Source organism: Peromyscus leucopus, chromosome 6 (assembly GCF_004664715.2).
Source record: "Peromyscus leucopus breed LL Stock chromosome 6, UCI_PerLeu_2.1, whole genome shotgun sequence".
NCBI lineage: Eukaryota > Metazoa > Chordata > Mammalia > Rodentia > Cricetidae > Peromyscus > Peromyscus leucopus.
Genome location: NC_051068.1, coordinates 101973121 through 101992745, shown reverse-complemented (window position 1 = coordinate 101992745; position 19625 = coordinate 101973121). Strand labels below are relative to the sequence as shown.

The following is a 19625-nucleotide window of genomic DNA, read 5'->3' as shown; positions in this document are numbered from 1 at the left end:
GGATTTCAGCAGCGTTGGTGGCATCATGCTTGTTTTGTTTCAGTATCTGATAGACAGTCCACCTGCACAAAGCTTAGTCAGACCTTGCTTCCTCCAGCCCCGGACATTTTCTGTCTCCTGTCTTATGACCTGTTTTGTGCATGTGCATGTGTATGTGTATGTGCGTGTGCACGTGCGTGCATGCCTGTGTGTGTGTGTGTGTGTGTGTGTGTATTTAATGAGTACAATCTCAATATTTTATTGTCTTCATAATGAAGCTGAGAATGAGAATTGATCACCAGGTATGCTTTCCTATATGTTCTGATGATATCCTTGTGAAAGCCCTGGCTCTGCCCTAGTGTCCTGCACTGTCTTGGGCCACTCCTGGGTGTGTCTTTCTGAAGCAGTTCAGATGAGACTCTGAAAACCTCCAAGAAATGAATGAAGTTGGGAAATAAAGGTATTGCCTGTCAGTAGTGAGAGTGGCCATAGATTTTTAACATCTATAAATTATAAACAACATAGGTAGTAATATGAATTATACTAGATCAAGAGGTCAGCTACAGATTAACATTCCTGGGAAAACCAATACTCAACAGACAATAAAGATGGGAACTCTGGTACAGTTGACCTGTAGCATCCTCAGGTGGAACCCAGGTCCTGGTCTGGCTTTGATGCAGGTAATGGCAGCAATGGTATCTGGTAGTTTGAAAGCTGGTCCTTTCTGTTTATAGAGTCTTCCCAAGTTCAATGTTCTGATACAAGACGTCTCCACAGCTCATGATCTAGCCCCATGACTCTTCTTGATCCTTCCAACATGGATAACTTTCCTCTTGTCTTTTGAGACAGGGCATTCTGGATGCCTTTCCAATCTCTGTCCCACCCGTTACCACAGTGAAGACTGTGTTCTGTTCAGTCCCTGGCTTTCTGAAATTATTTCTGAACACTTTTCTAAATGAAGCTCTTGTGAATCAAATGGCATGACTTTTGTGTTCATTGTATGGACTCCAAGAACCTATTATTTTGTATCTCAAAAGCATACAGTTCATTTCCCGCTGTCCTCTCCTTTTCCACTGGTCTTAAAAGCAATGTGGGTGCCACCTTGTGCTGTCACTCATGCAGAAGGAAGTGCAGACAAAGAGAATCACCGAGGTTAATAACTGATTCTGGTGATGAGACCCAGAACTTTGACGTGTCAAGCAAACACTGTGGCAGTGTTATCTTCTTCACTCCATGCTGTCTCTCATAAATATCACCACTCTTTCCATCTGCAGCTAGGAAAAGCGAAGTTTCAGCTTCACTGGCAGAGAAAAGAGGCAGTGTGGTGACGTGGGAGCCAAACTTGTTCTGAATTCTGCTCTCGTTTCTGTCTACTACTGTGATAACCCCCCATGACCAAGGCAACTTATGAAAGAGAGGGTTTAATTGGGTTTATAGTTCCAGAGGGTAAGAGTCCATGATGGCTGAGTTAACGTAGCAACTGAAGCCTCGTATCTCCATCCACGAGCACGAGGCAGAGAGAGCAGTGGGGATGGCAGGAGGGTTGTGAAAAAGCCCACCCCCAGTGACACACCTCCTCCAACAAGGCCACGCCCCCTAATCCTTCCCAAACAGTTCCACTGAGCACCAAGTATTCAAACATATGAGCCTATGGAACCCATTCTCACTTAAACCACCATACACTTCACTTCACTGGCAAACATTCAAATTTTTGTTTTTAAATCCCCTTTGAACTCTCAGATTTTAAAGAAATGTCCACATCTTTGGGACTGCATTTTTCAAATATTGATGCATTTCATGGAACTTGATAATTAAACAGTGTGTGTGTGTGTGTGTGTGTGTGTGTGTGTGTGTATAGTGTGTGTGTGTGCAAATACACAGTTTAATTATCTATATCTATAGATATAGCTATATATATAGAAAAATAGATATGTTTTCCATATATATATGGGAAAAATAAAAGGTATGAAAATCCACCTCTCAGTTACCAGTTCAGGTCAGATGATACTACCAAATTAGTTAGTTAAGACAAACAAAAAGCTTTTGATTTTCAGAGCTCTTTGGATTTTTTAATTGTGGGAACATGATCCGTGTAAGAGCTTCAGTAAAATGATCAGCAGTTACATCAAATATGACATTCTATTAGCATTAGTAGTTCAAAATTCACAGAACTGACGTGTAGCATGGCAAGCTCCTTGAAGGAGAAGGCCTGATAACGTCACCTGCAGTGACCCTCATAAGCAAACATTATTGAGGACTGTCCAAAGTTTGGGGTTTGGAGATATAAACAGGCGCCGAGGGGGAAATGGTACAAAGACTCATTAAATTGTTCTAGGAAAAGTTGGTCAGTCGTGATGGTCAAGTCTAACAAAGAGACACATGACGTGAGTGACAGCGATCAATTAGATATCAACACTTCTGGGCATATATCTCATCCCTCAAATCGCTAGTGACGCTAGAAAGCTCTCACATTAAGAAATCTAAATGCCCACTTTGTGGGGCTGGAGAGCTGGTGCAAAGCAGTTAAGAGCACTGGTTGTTCCCTGCACCCCGCCCCCACCCCCACCCCCAACACAGGGTTTCTCTGTGTAGCCCTGGCTGTCCTGGAACTCACTCTGTAGACCAGGCTGGCCTTCAGCTCACAGGGATCCACCTGCCTCTGCCTTTCAAGTGCTGGGATTAAAGGCGTGTGCCCCCGCCCCGCCCCGCCCCCCCCCCCCCCCCCCCCCCCCCTATATTTGTTGCCCTTGAGGAGGGCCCATGTTCGAGACTCAGAACCTACATGGGGGAATCTGACACTCCCTTCTGGCCTCCTCAGGTACACATGGCATACACATGGTACACAGACCATGTCAAAGCCCTCATACATACAGTCAAAACACTCATACACATAAAAGAAAATCAATGAAATATTAAAAAATTAAGCCTGCTTTATAAGAGGGTCCAGGGTGATAAGAGAAAAGCAACTAAAATAATGACAGAGCAGATGTGTCACGACTCTCAAATGAAGAATGAATTTAAAACGGAGTGTAGAGAGTCCAGACTGTGTGGTAGACTCGGTGTTTTGAGGCAGGGCTAGTCCTCTGTAGTCGTGGTATGTATCAGTAATTTAATTTCCCCCAAGAAGACACCCTACTTTAGAAAATAGATACATAACAGTTAGGTTCTTGAATCCTTACATTTACAGATGAAGTTTATAAACTTCATATTTAACCATTAAAAAAGTGTCTTGAATAATGAAAGCTGATATGTCTTGAAGACAAGGAAAGAAAGGCATGGATGCATCAGTCTTCCCTGCACCTTACTTCCGAGCAGCTGGGCATGAACTTGAGAACGATCATCTCAGGAAAGCGAGCCTGTGAGCTGGAAAGAGGGTAATCATCAGTAAAAGTGATGGTGATTTGGGGGGACTTCGTTCTGGACAGAAGTGCTAAGAAACCAGAGAAAGGTTAACCTCTGCTGAAGCCCAGAGGGAGGGGAGGGGTACAGGAATGGGACATGATGACGCTACCATCAGGGAGCTGGAAATAGACAGCGGAGCAGGAGTGAGGGAGACTGCAGAGGGGATGGTGTCTTCCTAAGTCCCAGTCCACATGCTACAGGTGGTCTACAGCTGGAAGGATGCCACATGCTTTACACACAGGCTTCAAATATCAGACAGTGTTGGCATGCTTGTGGAGTATTCCATGTCAAAAAATGGTCCTAACATGAGGCAGAGAGGATACACTCATGGATATGCTTTGGCTAACTGCAACGTCTTCAGAATTCTTCAAATTTTATGATTATAGATGGAGATTTTGAAATCAGGACAAGGATTGTGTTAAATGACCAGCATGCTGTTCTGTGATTCCTTAGCTCACTGATTGAATCTGTGTTTAAAAACATATGGCCTATGGTGGTTGTCTGGAAGGGTCCTAGGTGACAGGAAATCTGGGTTAGGCTGGGCGCAGACAGTGTGGGGGGTTCCCTTAGAAACAAGTGAGACAGGATCTGCTCTGATTCCAAGTGAATGAACGCTGATGGCGGTCTTTTCTGTTGCTGTCACCAAGAGAAATGTGGAGAAAGAGAGAAAGGAACTGATCCCCTTCAGAAGCATGCTTGAAAGAAGTCTGAGGGAGCTGGGGACACAGCTCAACCATAGTGTAGCTGAGTACTTAAGTCCTGGAGTCAGGAAAAAGAGCCTGCCTTCTGTGGGTAATAGGAAAACCCAGACAAGCAGCGCAAAGCACGGGACACGTAGACAGCAGAGCAATGTCAAAAGGAACTGCCCTCCCTGAAATGTCTGATGGAGAATGAGTGTGGCAGAAAATCTGAGTGAGTCGTGTCACACCAAGTTGTTGACAGGTGAAAGGTCCCAAGCCTTTCCATTGACAATAAGGCAATGCCACACCACCACGCTGGCTTTGGCTTTTCATGGGTGGTTTCCGTTGTTCGTTTTAGTGGCTACCAGCTGGATCCTTAGGTTCAGGTGTTGCTTGGAGTAGGCGTGGCATTGCTTACCAAGAGGATAGAATGGACCACCTCCTCTCTTCTGACAAGTAAACACTAAAAGCCTCAAGGAATGTTGAACGGGGTCACTGACTGCGGTGGGAGTTCATTTCTATTTATGCAAAAGAAGTGAGGACATCACTTAGCTAGGATGAGGAGCAGTCAGTCAGCACTGGTCATTTAAGGGACGTTCTTTCAGAATCTGTTCTTTATGTTGTTGGAGTCCTCCAGAGTTCTCTTCTAAGAACCAGGCTTGGAGGGGCATGCCCAAGTGAGCATCACCTATAGCAACGCAGTGGGAACAGGAAATGAGTAGGTTTCCTTTCTGTCTCTCTCTCCTGTGTTTGTCTAATCTTGAATCATCTGGTCTAGTTGGGTCAATGGTCTTGAACTTACTAAAATGACGGCATCAGTCTTTGCTGGAGGGTTTTGGATCAGGTCTTGGGGTTAGCGTGCATATTTCATTTGGCTTTCTTGCGAATGTAGCAGACTGTTGTTTGAAGCACTGTTCTCTCTTTCATACAGGGAAAATTACTAAACAACCAGGAGGTTCCTGAGCACAAACCATCCAGGGACAACTCTCTGTGTCTGCTTAGAAAAATTCTTAATATTTTTTTCTATAACATCGTGTATGATTAGAATTGGAAAAAAAACTGCATTCAGCAGTCAGTTTGATTTGTAAATTAGGTCGTAGAGCCATAAAACAATACTCAAAGAACTGACATGGTTTACTCACTTCCTCTTGGGAAAAGTTTGGGTGATCATATTTTAGGCTTTGGGAGTAAAATAGAAAGAAACGTGGCTAAGGCCATTTAGAAAAGCAGAGTGGAATATCATCAAGGGGAAATGTGTAATCAAAAGCACCTTAGATTTGAAAACTAAATTGAATTTGTTTCCTCTCAGGGAACTGCATGCACAAGACAAATCAATGGGTACAGGGAAAGGTAAATAGATACATAGATCCATAGATACCACAAAAAATACAAGATGTTTTGGTTTTTAGTCTGTTTTAAATCATTTATTTACTTTTATTTTATGTTCATTAGTGTTTTGACTGCAGATATGTCTGTATGAGGATGTCAGATCTCCTGGAACTGGAGTTGTAGACAGTTGTGAGTTGCCATGTGGGTGCTGAGAATTGAACCCAGGTCCTCTGGAAGAGCAGTCAGTGCTCTTAACTGCTGAGCCATCTCTCCAGTCCCAGACAATGAAAATTTTAAGTATAAGAAAGTGATCATATCTTTTAATGTCTGGGGCCCTGTTCCTTAGTCTGTTTCTAATTACTAATGGAGCACAGTTATATCTTAATAACATTTTACACAAGTCTTGGAGCAGTGATGTGATTTGTCTAAGGCTACACAGAGCTGCTGGGGATGAGTCTACTGGGAAGCAGGCTTGGGATTCAAACTAGGTTCTCCGATCCCATTCAGTGATATCATGTTTCACTTTGTGTGCACGGTTTTATCCAATGAAGACTCATCTCCCTGAACATTTGTGTTTTGTTTACTAGCTCACTATTTATGTCCAGCCACAGCAAAAGGAAACAGCGGAGTATGCTGCCAACATAACTAAAATTGCATTTGATTATTTTGAAAAATACTTTGGTATGGAATATTCTCTTCCTAAACTGGGTGAGAAAATGCTTTTTTTTTTCCTTCATTTCAAGTTGCCTTTGTTTTTGTTTGTTTGTTTTACCTAAGTTAACCTAGTGTGTCTAATTATATTACCATTAATTACTGATCATTCCTGAGTCTTTTTAGTATGTGCCTGTGCTACATGTCTGGTGTTTACCATTCTAGGTCCTCCAAAAATAATAGGCATTCTCTACTCTCATATGATGAAGATACAGTCTTTGATCTGCAAATTGAGATGAAAGGGTATACACAAAACTGCAGAGCTTGCTCACAGTGAGCCCCAATCAGCCTCCTACATCATTTGATTTAAAAATCAGTACTCATTCAGTGGTTTACATGCATGGCCCTTCTGAGGAAGTTGGAAAATAATAGGGTCAGTGATGTTGTAAGAGGCCCATGTGCTTCCAATCTGCCCTTTTATTGTGCAAGATCCTCTGGCCCTGGAAATGAAACACTGAGACTTCTCCCAGAGTTTTCTTTTCTCTAATATGAAGATAAGCATGTTTTCTGTGAAAAATGGAAGGACTGTAGTCCAAATGACTCTGCCTCCATCAATAGCAGAGGCGCTTTATTAACAAGCTTGAGTGGTTGGTTTGAGTAAAGCTGTAAGACCCTTGAAGAAGCTTGTAAGGAAGGTGCTACGAGAACAACCAAGAACTGCCTTTTTAAAAAAAGATTTGTTTATTTATTATGTATACAGTGTTCTGCCTGCATGTACACCTGCAGGCCAGAAGAGGGCACCAGATCTCATTATAGGTGGTTGCGAGCCATGTGGTTGCCAGGAATTGAGCTCAGGTCCTCTGGAAGAGCAGTCAGTGCTCTTAACCTCTGAGTCATCTCTCCAGCCCCTGTCCTACTGCCTTAATAAACGCCTTGGAAGGCAAAAGGCTCTGTGGCTCTGCGTGTGTACACACCTCATTTTCTCTTCACTGGCCTTTTGTATTGCTTAGCAATTATTAGAGGAGACAGAAAGACAAGTAACTTTTTTACCAGAGTCGGAAGGGAAATTGTGAAAGAATGGAGAACCCAGATCTACAGAGCTCATCATCTCTGCCTCGCTTGTAGCCAGGAAGACCCAAGATGCAGAACTCACACCAGTTTCTTCCTTTCTCCTCCCATTCTCTTCCCTTGCCAAACCGTTTTCTCTGCATCTTCCACACTTTCTGAATTAGCTGTATAAGAGAGTCTTTGGAAATGGTGTCCTTATTTACATCAAAAGGTAATTGAATTGATGTTAATTAATTATAATGTCCGTATTCACTAGAGAAGAGCTTGCTTTCATTTGCTCAAGGATTTGTGCACATTATACTTTCCAACATTGTGAACGATGTTGGGTGTGGGGGAAATACTTTCTCAATCTTGAGTGATCTTCTTATGCCATAACGACAGCATGGCAAGGAAACCACTGCTGTGAACTTGATTTCTACTGAAGATATACACTTCTCATGCTTTTCTAAAAATCTTTAGGCAATTTTATTTCAACCAGAAAAGCCCCTTTCTCACATGTTAGAAAGAAATTTAACTTATTCACATCTGCCTCATTTAAATTATAGTAGTAATAAAAATTACATTTGGGTTATAGCTCATTAGCTAGGGAAGCTGTACTTCCCACTAATCAACATTTTTCTATTTGCAGATTTAATATAGAAGTGCACAACACTGCGTATTCTTTTTCGGATGTTATGTCTAAAATCCAGAGAAAACAGAGACAGAAATTCCTGTAGCATACAACATTTTAGAGCTGAAGGAAAATTTAGAGAGAAACCAGCCAATTCCACGTCCCTCTAACTTCTTTAATATATCAAAGGGGATGGCAAGGGGAAGGGACATTCAAATTGTACAGCATTGGAGGTAGTGGGGTTTCTAAGTCTCTGACCTCGACGTGTGAGCGAGCTGTTTCTGTGAACTCCCAAGCTCTGTCTTTCTTAGTCCTCATTTACAGACTTCATTCTCTTTCTCCTAACAGTGTACCTCCCAAAACAGATGCTCTTTATAACCAAGGTGATAAATGAGGCATGAGGACAGCTAATAAAAGTGAAGTACTGTGCAGAGAAGAAAAGACATAAAATTATACAGGCTTTGGGGGGAAAAAAACAGTCACGTAATGATGAAGCAAAAAAGGGGGGTGGGGACACACACTGAGTCTGGAGACCGCAGGAACTGCTCCGTGGGAATGTTGAGTGTATTAGGACCAAAATGTTTGCACAAATGATTCCTGTTTCTCACTCTGAGAAATTATTTTTAGCCTTAGAAAAGTCATCCAAAGAACTTAATTTGGTAAGAAATGCTATGAACAAATGGAAAGAATTCATTTCTCACTGGACTGTCTTTTTCCATAGATAAAATCGCTATCCCTGATTTTGGCACCGGTGCCATGGAAAACTGGGGACTCATCACTTACCGAGAAACAAACCTGCTTTATGACCCCCAGGAATCAGCCTCATCCAACCAACAAAGAGTGGCCACTGTGATTGCCCATGAACTTGTACACCAGGTAGAGGAGCCGAGGGCAAATCTGCTTGCTTTTTATAACTGGCCTGTTTCTATAGCAGTGATACAAAGTGTGGGTGAATAAAGAAGGGAAAAGAGACACCTCAAAAAACACTGCATGACAACCACTCTCAGTGTTAACTGACATTTATCCGTACAGAAACTTTCCAGTGTTTTCCAACCTGTAGGTTGCGAGCCTTGATTGTGTGTGTGTTGGGGGATGTCAAGCAACCCTTTCATAGGGGTCGCGTAAGACAATCAGAAAACACAAATATTTACAATAGAATTCATAATAGTAGCAAAATTACAATTATGAAATAGCAATGAAAACAATTTTAAGGTTGGGCATCACCACAACGAGGAACCGTATTAAAGGGTTGCAGCATCAGGAAGGTTGAGAACCACTGCTTTAGACTGTTTTGTCTTTAATAAGCACACGAGACCTTCCTATAACATTATATATTCCTTAAAATGTGGGAACAAACTGGAGAATTTAACATTCTCGAATCAAGATAAAGTGCGAAATATATGTTAGGTTCAATGCTGGCCACTTCTACATCAGCTGTGCATCTCTCTACCACAAGGATAAACATCTAACTACTTCCTCCTGGCTTATCATTTCAGTGGTTTGGAAATATTGTGACCATGGACTGGTGGGATGACTTGTGGCTAAATGAAGGATTTGCTTCTTTCTTCGAGTTCTTGGGGGTAAATCATGCAGAACCAGACTGGGAAATGGTGAGTCATAAAAATCTGTTTTCTTAGTGGAGACTGGACTGAAGCCTTTGACCATGGTCTAGGGTCAGGGTCAAGTACAATGGCAGTCTTGGACATCTGTTGAGAGGACAGAGTGGAGCTAGTGACTTCCCCTGAGCCTTTCTTTGCCAGAAGCCTTTACACGGTCATGGAGGCATTAGGAGTCATAGACAAACACCTGTTGGGAAGGGAGGGGTATGGAGGAAGGAAGGGCAGGAAATGCTGGCCTTGCATTCAGGGAAGTATAGTGTTACCCTCAGAAGTAGTCTGATTTTATAAGCTACTTGACTCAAGCAGGTTACTGGAATGTGGTAAAGAGATGAAGGATGTGCTGAACGGTCAGATACCAGACGCACAACAGGACACATGGCCATTCGTGAACAAGGTGACTTCTCTGAGTCAGGTCTCCCTTCAACATCCAAATGAGAGCGTTGTTCTGTATCAAGTAAGCTTCCAAGTTCTGAAACTGTGTGCATAGTGAACATTCACACAGTGTGCCCTCAAGGGGCCTGGAATGAAAATTTCCAGAAATGCTACAGAGCTGTCTTTAGGAAAGTTAGGCGTTCTTGCCTGTCTTTAGATCATGTGAGTATTCTTTGGTGACTATATATGCATGTTTGCACACACTGTAGGTGTGTCTGCCTAGCTCTGGGTAGAGGTCGATAGCTGTGAAGTAGGTAGAATACTGCCCTCTACTGGAACAACTGTTTTTGACCTCGAGTAACTTACCTTGTCTGTATCCTTTTTAAAGAGGTGGACATAGTAAGAACCACCACACTGAGTTGTTGTAAAGGTGAACAGTAAAGTGTATTCAAAAGGGCTTAGCCTTCCATGCGAATCTGATAAATAATAAACAAGGCTGCTTAAACTTGGAGTTATTTTTCTCTTTTTCTGACCTCTAAACTTCAATGTCTCCTAAGTATCATAGAAAGTCTACTAAAGGCAAATTTAAAAATCAAAGAAAACACCATCCAACAGAAGTTTAACTTCCTTGGGGCTCAGAAGTCCATAAATGTTTTTCTTTTTTATCTTTAAAAAGTATTTTTTTTCTTCCCATTTTCTCCCCTCCAGCTCCTCCTCTACCCCCGGCCCCCACTTCCCCTTCACAATTTAATGTCCTTTAAAAAGCAAAACAAAACAAAACTAGATCAAACAAAACAGCACTTGGGTGTAGGACCAGCTACTGGAGCTTGAGCAGCTTTTCGTAGCCACATTCCTGAAGACAACTGACTCTTCCATTCCACAGCAGTCATCAGTTGTCAATAACTCCGCAGCTAGGGGGCGGGGCATCATAAGCCCCTCCCCCATCCATGCTGGGATTTGGGTTGGCTTGACCTTTTGCATGTAGCCACAGCTGCTGATTGATGTAGATTAAATTGTTTAAAGACACAATTGTTGCAAATCAACTTTTCTATTTTTCAAAGTAGGTTAGGGAATGTGCTTTAGGTATTTCTGGTCTGGAGAATTTCTTGGTCCAGTTTCAAGTGCACAGCGGTAGCAGAATGCATAGACATTGCGGGATCTGTCCTACAGAAGTCAAAGGAGCTACAGCTAGAAGACCGGAAATCAGTGTGGAGCAGTTGCTGTAACGGGATTCGTTTGAAGACCTGGAGACCACGTTACATAATTGGAGTCATTTCCATTTCCGTCCCCGCAATTTTAATGACGTGCGACGGTATAAAATAGAAAGTGGTCCGAAGGACGCGCTGCCTACCTCTGCTTCCTGTCATTTCAGCTGGATCAAATGCTGCTTGAAGACGTGTTACCTGTGCAAGAACAGGACTCCTTGATGTCGTCACACCCAGTGGTTGTCACGGTGTCAACGCCCGCTGAAATAACTTCTGTGTTTGATGGAATATCATACAGCAAGGTAGGAGATGCACCTCTTTGCTTTGGACCGTCTTCCTACTTAGTACACGTCCAACAGAGTGTTTTTAAGAAATGCTTAGATTCGGCCGTGAGCTCTGGAAAAGAGAGGAGTACACAGTCAGGGCCGAATATTAAAGGTTGATATTTTGCAGGCGAAACAATCGATGCCACAGGATTTTAGAACTAATCCCCCCCCCCAAGTTTTGTTTAAAGCAACTTCATTCTGAAAATTAAGCAGTTATATCTTAAACATCCAATTTAATTTTTTCTTTAATTTTTAAAGTTTATTCTGTGGTGGTGGTGGTGGTGGTGGGGCACATATGCAAATGTGGAGACGAGGGCAGCTTCTCTCCTTTTATCGTGTGTCTATGGAGGATTGAACTCAGGTTGTCGGGCTTGGTAGCAAGCACCTTTCCACACTAAACCATCCCACCAGCCCCATCTTGACTTTTCTGAAAGATAGTATGTCTTACTTTTCTGCTGTGTGGTCCACGAGGAAATCCATCTACATGGGCACTTTTTTTTTTTTTGTTTTTCGAGAATACTCTGTGTAGCTGCGCTCTCAGAACTCATTGTAAATGCAGCTGCTTCAAGGGAATACCTTTGATCCAGTGCTGGGTTAAGGCGTGCGCCACCGGGTACATGGCTTTTATAGGAAACTTTAATGTCGTGAAAAAATTCAATGAGTTAGTTGAAGGGAAAACCTTTATCCTGTGTGTGTGTGTGTGTGTGTGTGTGTGTGTGTGTGTTTGTGGAGTGTGAGTTAAAGATAATTATATTTGTGTATGTGGTAGACAAGGCATTTTTTTTAGCCACTAAAACTATGAGATATTACTGAGAGTGTGTAGCCCAGCTTTCTGTGACATTCTCTCTCACAATACCTCGTACAATATTTCCTCTACACATATTCCACACTTGAAGTAATATAATTTAAATCTTTATTGGATAACTTTCTATTTTAGTTCCTCATGGATTGGCCATTATATTCATTTACTCAAAAGCTACTGTTATCTTGGATGAACTCTGACATAGTTGTGTTTATTTATAATTATTAAATGAATATTTATCAAAATCAACTGAAGTGAAAAACAGTTATTATTTGATGTTGGTGCCATAATTTTCAGCTTTTCCTCTCATATTTCCATCTTTTCAGGCTTCTTTTAGATGATTGATTATCTGTCCAGGTAACTCACACAGGAAGACTCAGACTCAATTCTCTAAGTCCTGGATACTCCAGAGGCTTGAGATATTGTCAGAAATAAATATGTTTCTAAGCCTTAGTCTTACCGTGTCCAAATGCAATTTAAAATACTTGGAAAATTGTAGTAATAACTATTAAGTTAAGTGGGAAGGTAATATTTCTCATGTACATTAGTTGAGAACTATTTTAAAAATCTTAGAAGTAGTTTGCCTTAGTATTAACCCAGATGGAAGAAAATGGAAGTCAGGGCATTCGTTAAATTCTTGAAAGCTATGAAACCAAATAAAACAAACCACTTTTGATGAGAAAGGTTTTGTGGCTACAGTCTATATCTATCCATACTAAAGTATTTAATAAGCTATTTTCACTCTCTAATTACTCCTGTTAAATATGCTTATTGTCTCATATGTGGAGGTATAAATAGTTTGCCATAATTTTACTTTGAAATTCATGCTTCATCTAAGAATGTGCTGTGGGGACCATTTTTTTTCTTTCATTAACAAAGCGCCACCTGCCGGCTGACTTGGGGAAGTGCAACAACCACTTGGGCCTCGAGTCACTGATGCGAAGGCAATTGGAGCCATTTCTCTTTACCTGTTGGCTGTTAGGAGGCACACTGTGGAAGGGTGCCAAGTGTTGATTTGTTTGTTTGTTTGCCCTAAATCATAATACTATAACTGTGTAATTCATCAGAATGATCTTCAAGAAACACTCAAATATGACCATGGAATGTTGCAATGGTGCTGATCATTGTTCTGATGGTGCTGATCACTGTTCCTTGCACGGTTTCAGTTATTTAACTGGTCTCTTTTTCTCATCCTAGGGAGCTTCTATTCTGAGAATGCTCCAAGACTGGATCACACCGGCTAAATTTCAAGAAGGATGTCAGGTGCGGATTCTTAGGGGTAGCAAACGTAAATGATACCGATGCATGGCTGACAGTTGCGATTAATTCAGGCGAATTGCTCTCTTGCTTTCCCTGCACGTGGACAGATAAGTCAGAGCTTAACAGGTGACTTTACATCAAGTTAGAACTCTGTAATGGTCAATGACCAGAAACGTCATGGAGAGCTTCAAGCGATATTTGGGGATACTCGATACTCTTTACACGTGTGATACGCAGGTGGGGCTACCATGGAAAGACAGCATAGACCAGATGGAACAGACCTACAGAAATGTATTCTCCCACAACATGGGAGGTGGTGAAGTCCAGGGTCACGGTGCTGCCATTTCAGTTGCTGGGGAGGGTCTTTTGTTCTGTAGACAGCCCCCTGTGTCCTTGTGTGGCACGGGGAACAAGCATTCCTGCATCTTTTGTAAGAATATGAATCTCACCATGAGGTCACATCATCGTTACCGCATAACAACCAGAATGCCCTCCAGATGCTCTGAGGCCATCAAGGATGAATTTGGGGGGAAGATAATTCACTTCATAAAAGCATGACATGGATGTGTAAATCTGTCTCAATTAGTCTTCCCATAAAGAAAACGTAAGGCCTTTTCCTGATTATTGATTTAGAAAATTGTTAATATGAATAATCATTCTCACAAAGTCAGCAAATAAGGAGATCTTGCTCCCTTTGGGAAGATAAATAAGAACTCATTCTGTGATGTTCTAAACACATCCTGTGTTAGCACGCCACTCCACTGGACATTCCAGTTCATCTTTGTTTTTCCAGAAGACCCTATGCCAACTATCTCAGGGTTGGTATCTCCTGGTCTTTATTAAAGCCACTACAATGTGTCCTTATAGCTGCCCCATCTTCTGGTTGGGCCCATTTTAACTATTCAACCATTCCTAGAAATGGACTCATACCCAGCTGCTCCCTTCCCCCTCCAGCCTCCAGTTGGGCTAGCCCAGGACTTTGATACAGCTGTTTCTAGTGATTCCAGCCCATATAGCACAAGAGAGAAAAATTTCACACTGACCATCAGTTCTCTGGAGTGTGTTTCTCAGGACCATGCCACCACAGGACAAGGCCACCACTGTGCCTATAGCTCTCACTGTTGCTATTCTTTGTAGGTGGCATTTATCTATCTCTATGATATCCTAAAAGGAAGTGGTCCCTTTGGGGGGGGGGGCAGAAGTAAAATGCCTATGTGCCTACTAAAATAAGAGAAGAGTAGAATTTAGGAAGTATTTAGGGTGCACATTAGGATATTTTGCTCATCAATAGAATGTCCTTTGAGGATATGTGTCCCATGGGGGAGGGCTATGTGTTTGTTTAACTTCCCCTGAGCTTCAGACTCAGCGCTCACCACATCTCTGTTGTGACCATCTTCATAGAGGCCTCGTCTCCTGTGCCTCAGGTACGCATATAGAATTCTTCACATATTAGGTGATCCGGCAGGTGTTTGTTGACTGAGTATCTATAACATACAGTTTGTTGAGTGACTATCTATAATGTATAGTGTTGAACTAGAAATTTTAAAAAGCCAGGCATGGTGGGGTCTGCCTTTAATTCCAGCATTTGGGAGACAAAGGCAGGTGTATCTGTGAGTTCAATGCCAGCCTGATATAGATAATGAGTTCTAGACTAGCCAGAGCTATACAATGAGACTCTCAAAATTAACCAAAAAAAAAAAAATCTTTTTAAAAGAAAGAAAAAAGAAAACTTGCTTTCAAAGACTGTTACAACTCTATTTGCATAGTTTTTATTTTAAATTGCCACTTAAAATAACACATTCTTGGTACTTTAAATTAAATGGTCCTTCATATTAAGTTTTGTAGAGAACTATCAAAAAAGTCCTTAAAAATAAACAGCTGAGCTAATCAATAAATGCTCACTCTCTTTTTTTCCACGTGGAGTGTTAATTATAATAGAGGGATGAAGAGAAAGATGGGAAAGAGAGAGACAGAGAGGAAGAGAGAGAAGAGAGAGAGGGGCTGAGGGTACGCACCTCGTGGGAGGAAAAGTGGACGAGAGAGCAAATGCTCACTCCTCTTCACCTGACGTGTTGTCACTAATTTTAAAAATCCCACCTGAGACTAATACTTCCCAAGTTATAACAGTCTCTAATCATGATGACCCTAAAAATTCAACCCGGATCAGTGGATGATAGGCAACAGTTTCATACCATTACAGTGCTATGGAGTGAATTTGTGGGGGAAAAAAACCACACCAGACACCAAACCCAAAGTGCTATTTTCAGATATCAGGGAAGCTCTCAGATTATCTGGGACATTGAACCTCTCACCAGAATCCCTCTTGAACTGCTGACATCACGCTGTGGCTGTTGTCCTAAAGTCCCATGGGTTGGGAAACTGGAGTCCGAGAACTTTCTTTTACAAATTCTAGCTTTCTGCCCAGACTGGTTGTCCATTAGAAAAAGTGGCCAGTGCAGAATCTAAGTAAATCTAAGTAGATCAGCTCTCTCTCTCTCTCTCTCTCTCTCTCTCTCTCTCTCTCTCTCTCTCTCTCTCTCTCTATCCCATCAAGTACAACATCATATGGAAAAGTGATGCTGTCATTCACTGGAAGACCCTTAGGCTGCAATTATGCATTTTAAAACTACAGTACATGGTGGGGCATTAGTAACAATATATTGTTAGGAGAAATGCACCCATCTTTCTTGTTCTGTTCTAATTAATTAGTATCACCCTTGGAAAAGAAAAGTGGCTGAGCTGGCAAGGCCTTTTCCTTCCTACGACACTGACAACACACCATTCATTTTTCTTTTGTGCTCACCAGTACCAACACACAAGGGGCCAAGGCCTAGGTTGTCATGTGATCTAGACTGGAAAGATGATGTGTCTGTGATGGGGGAAGAAGAGAAATTCTTAGTACAGAATATTAGAAGCACTGATCTAGACAAAATAAAAGTGGTACCTTTTAGTAGTGTTTATGCAAATTTCAATTTTAGCCTTCAGTTCATGAGAAACAATAAACTGCAGCGAAGAAGAAAAAAATCATAACAAGCCGACGAATACCCACACATTGATCCAACACTCAGACTCTTGTCCAGGAGTCTCAGACACATCTCTCGTCCTCCAAAGACGCAGACATTTGGTCAGGGCCATTTCTTTCACCTCAAAAACAGGAGCACTGTAATAAATAATATTTAAGGTCCTATCCAGTTCCAGGATGGCTTGCCTATTTCTCAGCTCAAAATCCTGTAAGTATAAAACAAACAAGCAAACAAAACTAAAAACATTTAGGCAGGAGGATATAGATACAAGATCAAGGTCAGCCTCTACTACACAGGGAAATCCTGTCTCAAAAGTGAACAAGAAACAATAACAAAACACCCACTGAACAAATGAACACCTCCGGGATGATTTTCAGAGGGCACTGTTCTGTAGAAGACCGCATGAACCCGTAGCTACAGTTACAGCTGCTAATAAGTGTCTGAGTCTGGAGTAAAGACCAGAAACAGACTTCTGCCTTCCTTCGCCTGCCCTCTGGTGGTAGTGTTGAGAATCGAATTAACCAAAGGAATGAACGTGGGGCCCTCAACCCTGCTGGAGTCCTTGTGGGAGTGTAAGTTTATTTTATCTCTAAGTGATTGAAACAAAGAAGAATCCAGAAGATAATATGACCTAGATATAACACCTCCTGAAACATTAGAGCAATTTAGATACTAAATGTTAGGTACAAAGGTAAGCGCTGGGAGCACTTGCCAAAGTCTGACTTCTAGGTAAGATGCCCACATGTGAAGTAGCACAGGTCTAGATAGCCATGGGAGGAGAGAGCAGAAACCCTGTCAGATCTCTGGAAGACTGCTCCCCAGCATTGGCCAACTATGTGGTTGGGAAAAGACTGGGGATGTTCTCTGGGGGCATATCCCATATCTCCTTGAGCAGAGGGGTCTTATAGATAGAACTGACAAGGCCTTCTATTGAAAAGATTCATGTCTTAAAAGTATTTGAAGAGTAAAGACTATTGCTCTCCACAGTGAATAATTTCTCCCACTCACACATAACCACCCTTATCACTATTCAAAAGACTACCTGCATATTCATTTCCTTAGTACCACAAATTCAACCCACTGTCATTTTTAAAGTTGGTCCCCCTTTTAAATGGCTGAAAAAATGGAAAGAACAGTTAATGATATGGAAATCACACGGCACTGAAATATCGGTGTCTGTACGTGATGTTGTGCTACAAGGAAGCCACAGCTGTTTCTTGTATGTTTTTTTTGTATCTGTCTCATTTCATGCCATGGGGCACAGGGTGAGCAGTAGAGAGGGTGGTCCAGGGGAGGCTGTGGAGGTACAAAGAAAGCCAAGGCTGGGATCTAAAGCACTCATCTTTTACAGAAATACTTGCAAAAATTCAAGTTCAGTAATGCAAAAACTTCAGACTTTTGGGAGTCACTGGAAGAGGTAAGAAACGCAATACCCTTACACATTTGTCAGACTTAAAGGTGATTTACATTTTAATATCACTAATCTTTAATTTCCCCTTATGTATAAATTAATGGCTCTCCATTGTCCCCAACAACAGGCAAGTAATCAACCAGTGAAAGAGGTTATGGACACCTGGACTAGCCAGATGGGCTATCCTGTGCTCACTGTGACTGAAAGGCAGAAATTAAATCAGGCACGCTTTCTGTTGGACTCCAGAGCTGACCCTTCCCAGCCACCATCAGCACTTGGGTAAGACTTTATGATGACATTACTTAAAAGAACAGCAGAAATTACTCAGCAGAAATGCCGGTAGTATGCTTAGGTCCTGCTATCATTGTGTGATCGATACGTGACAGTATAAAGGCACAGCCTTTAGGCAACAGAGAGTTCAGAGCCGGCTGAGTGACAGGCTGAGTACACATCTGTATCTCTTCTATGTAGACACCATTGATACAAGAATGGAAGCGGTAAAGAGATAAAGCCTTGATGGTGAGGAACATGAGTGGGTGGAGCGGTAGGCAGCATGGAATGCCGGGAGAAAGGCTGAGGGAGAAATAGTGGCCCAAGAGGAACAGGGTAAGATGTTACCCGATAATGACAAGGGTCTCCCTGCCCCTAGACAGGCCCTGCACTCACGATGTACATGAAGAGTGCGCGGTGGGGGGTGGAGGTGGGAGTGGAAATGAGAAATGAAGCTGAAAACAGGTCGAGTGACGAGCACAGACTGTGCCACCTGGACCTGCACCCTCCACTTTGTTCCCCTTCATCGCTGTTGTCCTCGCTGTAGAGAACTCTCGGGAGTCTGGCAGCGACTGGAGGCAGGAATCCAGATGGCTTGTTTTCTCTGAAATAGACTACAGTAGAGGAAGGACAGCCAAGGACTTCCGAAGTGGAGGCTCCAGCGGGAAGCCTTCCTTGTTAGAGCTCTTGCAAGGCGTGTGGGCTGGCCTCCCCCAAGACCTGCTCACAGGGAATGCTTGTTTCCAAAACCTCCCTCCCTCCCCTGCAGTAGAGATGACATCCCAGACCCTGCGGATAATCAGTTTGGGCTTGAGAGATGATTCAGCTAGTAATGAATTTGTCATGTAAGCATGGAGGCCTGAGTTAGACTCCCTGGGACCCCTGTGAGGTCACGTACACATCTGTGACCCTAACTCTTCCTTGGTAAAATGCAATATGGACACAGGAGAATCCCTGAATCCTCAGCTAGTCTGCATATACAGAGGTGGATGATAGAGAGATCTTGTCGCAGATAAGGTGGACAGGAAGGATCGGCACTCCAGGTTATCCTTTCACCTCCACGGCATGTACACACCTACACACGAACAGGTGCACACAGCATACATGCAGACACAAAACAATGTCAACTCAATTGTCCTTTTTAAATATGAATAAACAGTGGAGGATCCAAGACACACGAAAAATCTCCAAGTGTCAAAGCTTAAATCCCATGTGGACAGACAAATGAGAAAGTCCTGACTTTATGGACATAATTTAGGAACCAAAAAACAAAACAAAACATAGGAAAGAAAAAATCTGAGATATATTCAGGGATTTTAAAAAAGCTATTTTGCTCATCATCTAGGAGAGAGCGCGTCTTAGAAAGGCAAGCTGAGAACACAGAAAGAAGACTAAAATTTTCATTGAAGTAAATTTGGGAGAAAGTCTCCAAAAGTATCCAACAGACACAATGAGATGTTAAATATGAAGGAGGAGACAGATGTGAAAGCCTCCTGCCCAAGGAAGAGGTGATCCTCAAAAACAAAAACCAAATGAAACCAAAAACAACCAACCAAACAAAAAACCCAGCTAGTGCTGCATGGTCTGTAAGGAAGTGCTAGGAACTGATGGGGTGGCA

The 19625-nt window shown here is 42.2% G+C and overlaps 1 protein-coding gene across 1 annotated transcript in view; it reads left to right on the top strand.

Moving 5' to 3' along the window:
* Positions 1-19625, top strand: part of LOC114682663 (glutamyl aminopeptidase) — a 73733-nt gene that overhangs the window by 17992 nt on the left and 36116 nt on the right. The window contains exons 4-10 of the mRNA XM_028856632.2: positions 5978-6098; positions 8441-8595; positions 9216-9329; positions 11083-11217; positions 13241-13306; positions 17678-17743; positions 17865-18016. Of these exons, the coding sequence (XP_028712465.1) occupies positions 5978-6098; positions 8441-8595; positions 9216-9329; positions 11083-11217; positions 13241-13306; positions 17678-17743; positions 17865-18016 (809 nt within the window). The remainder of the gene's footprint in view (positions 1-5977; positions 6099-8440; positions 8596-9215; positions 9330-11082; positions 11218-13240; positions 13307-17677; positions 17744-17864; positions 18017-19625) is intronic.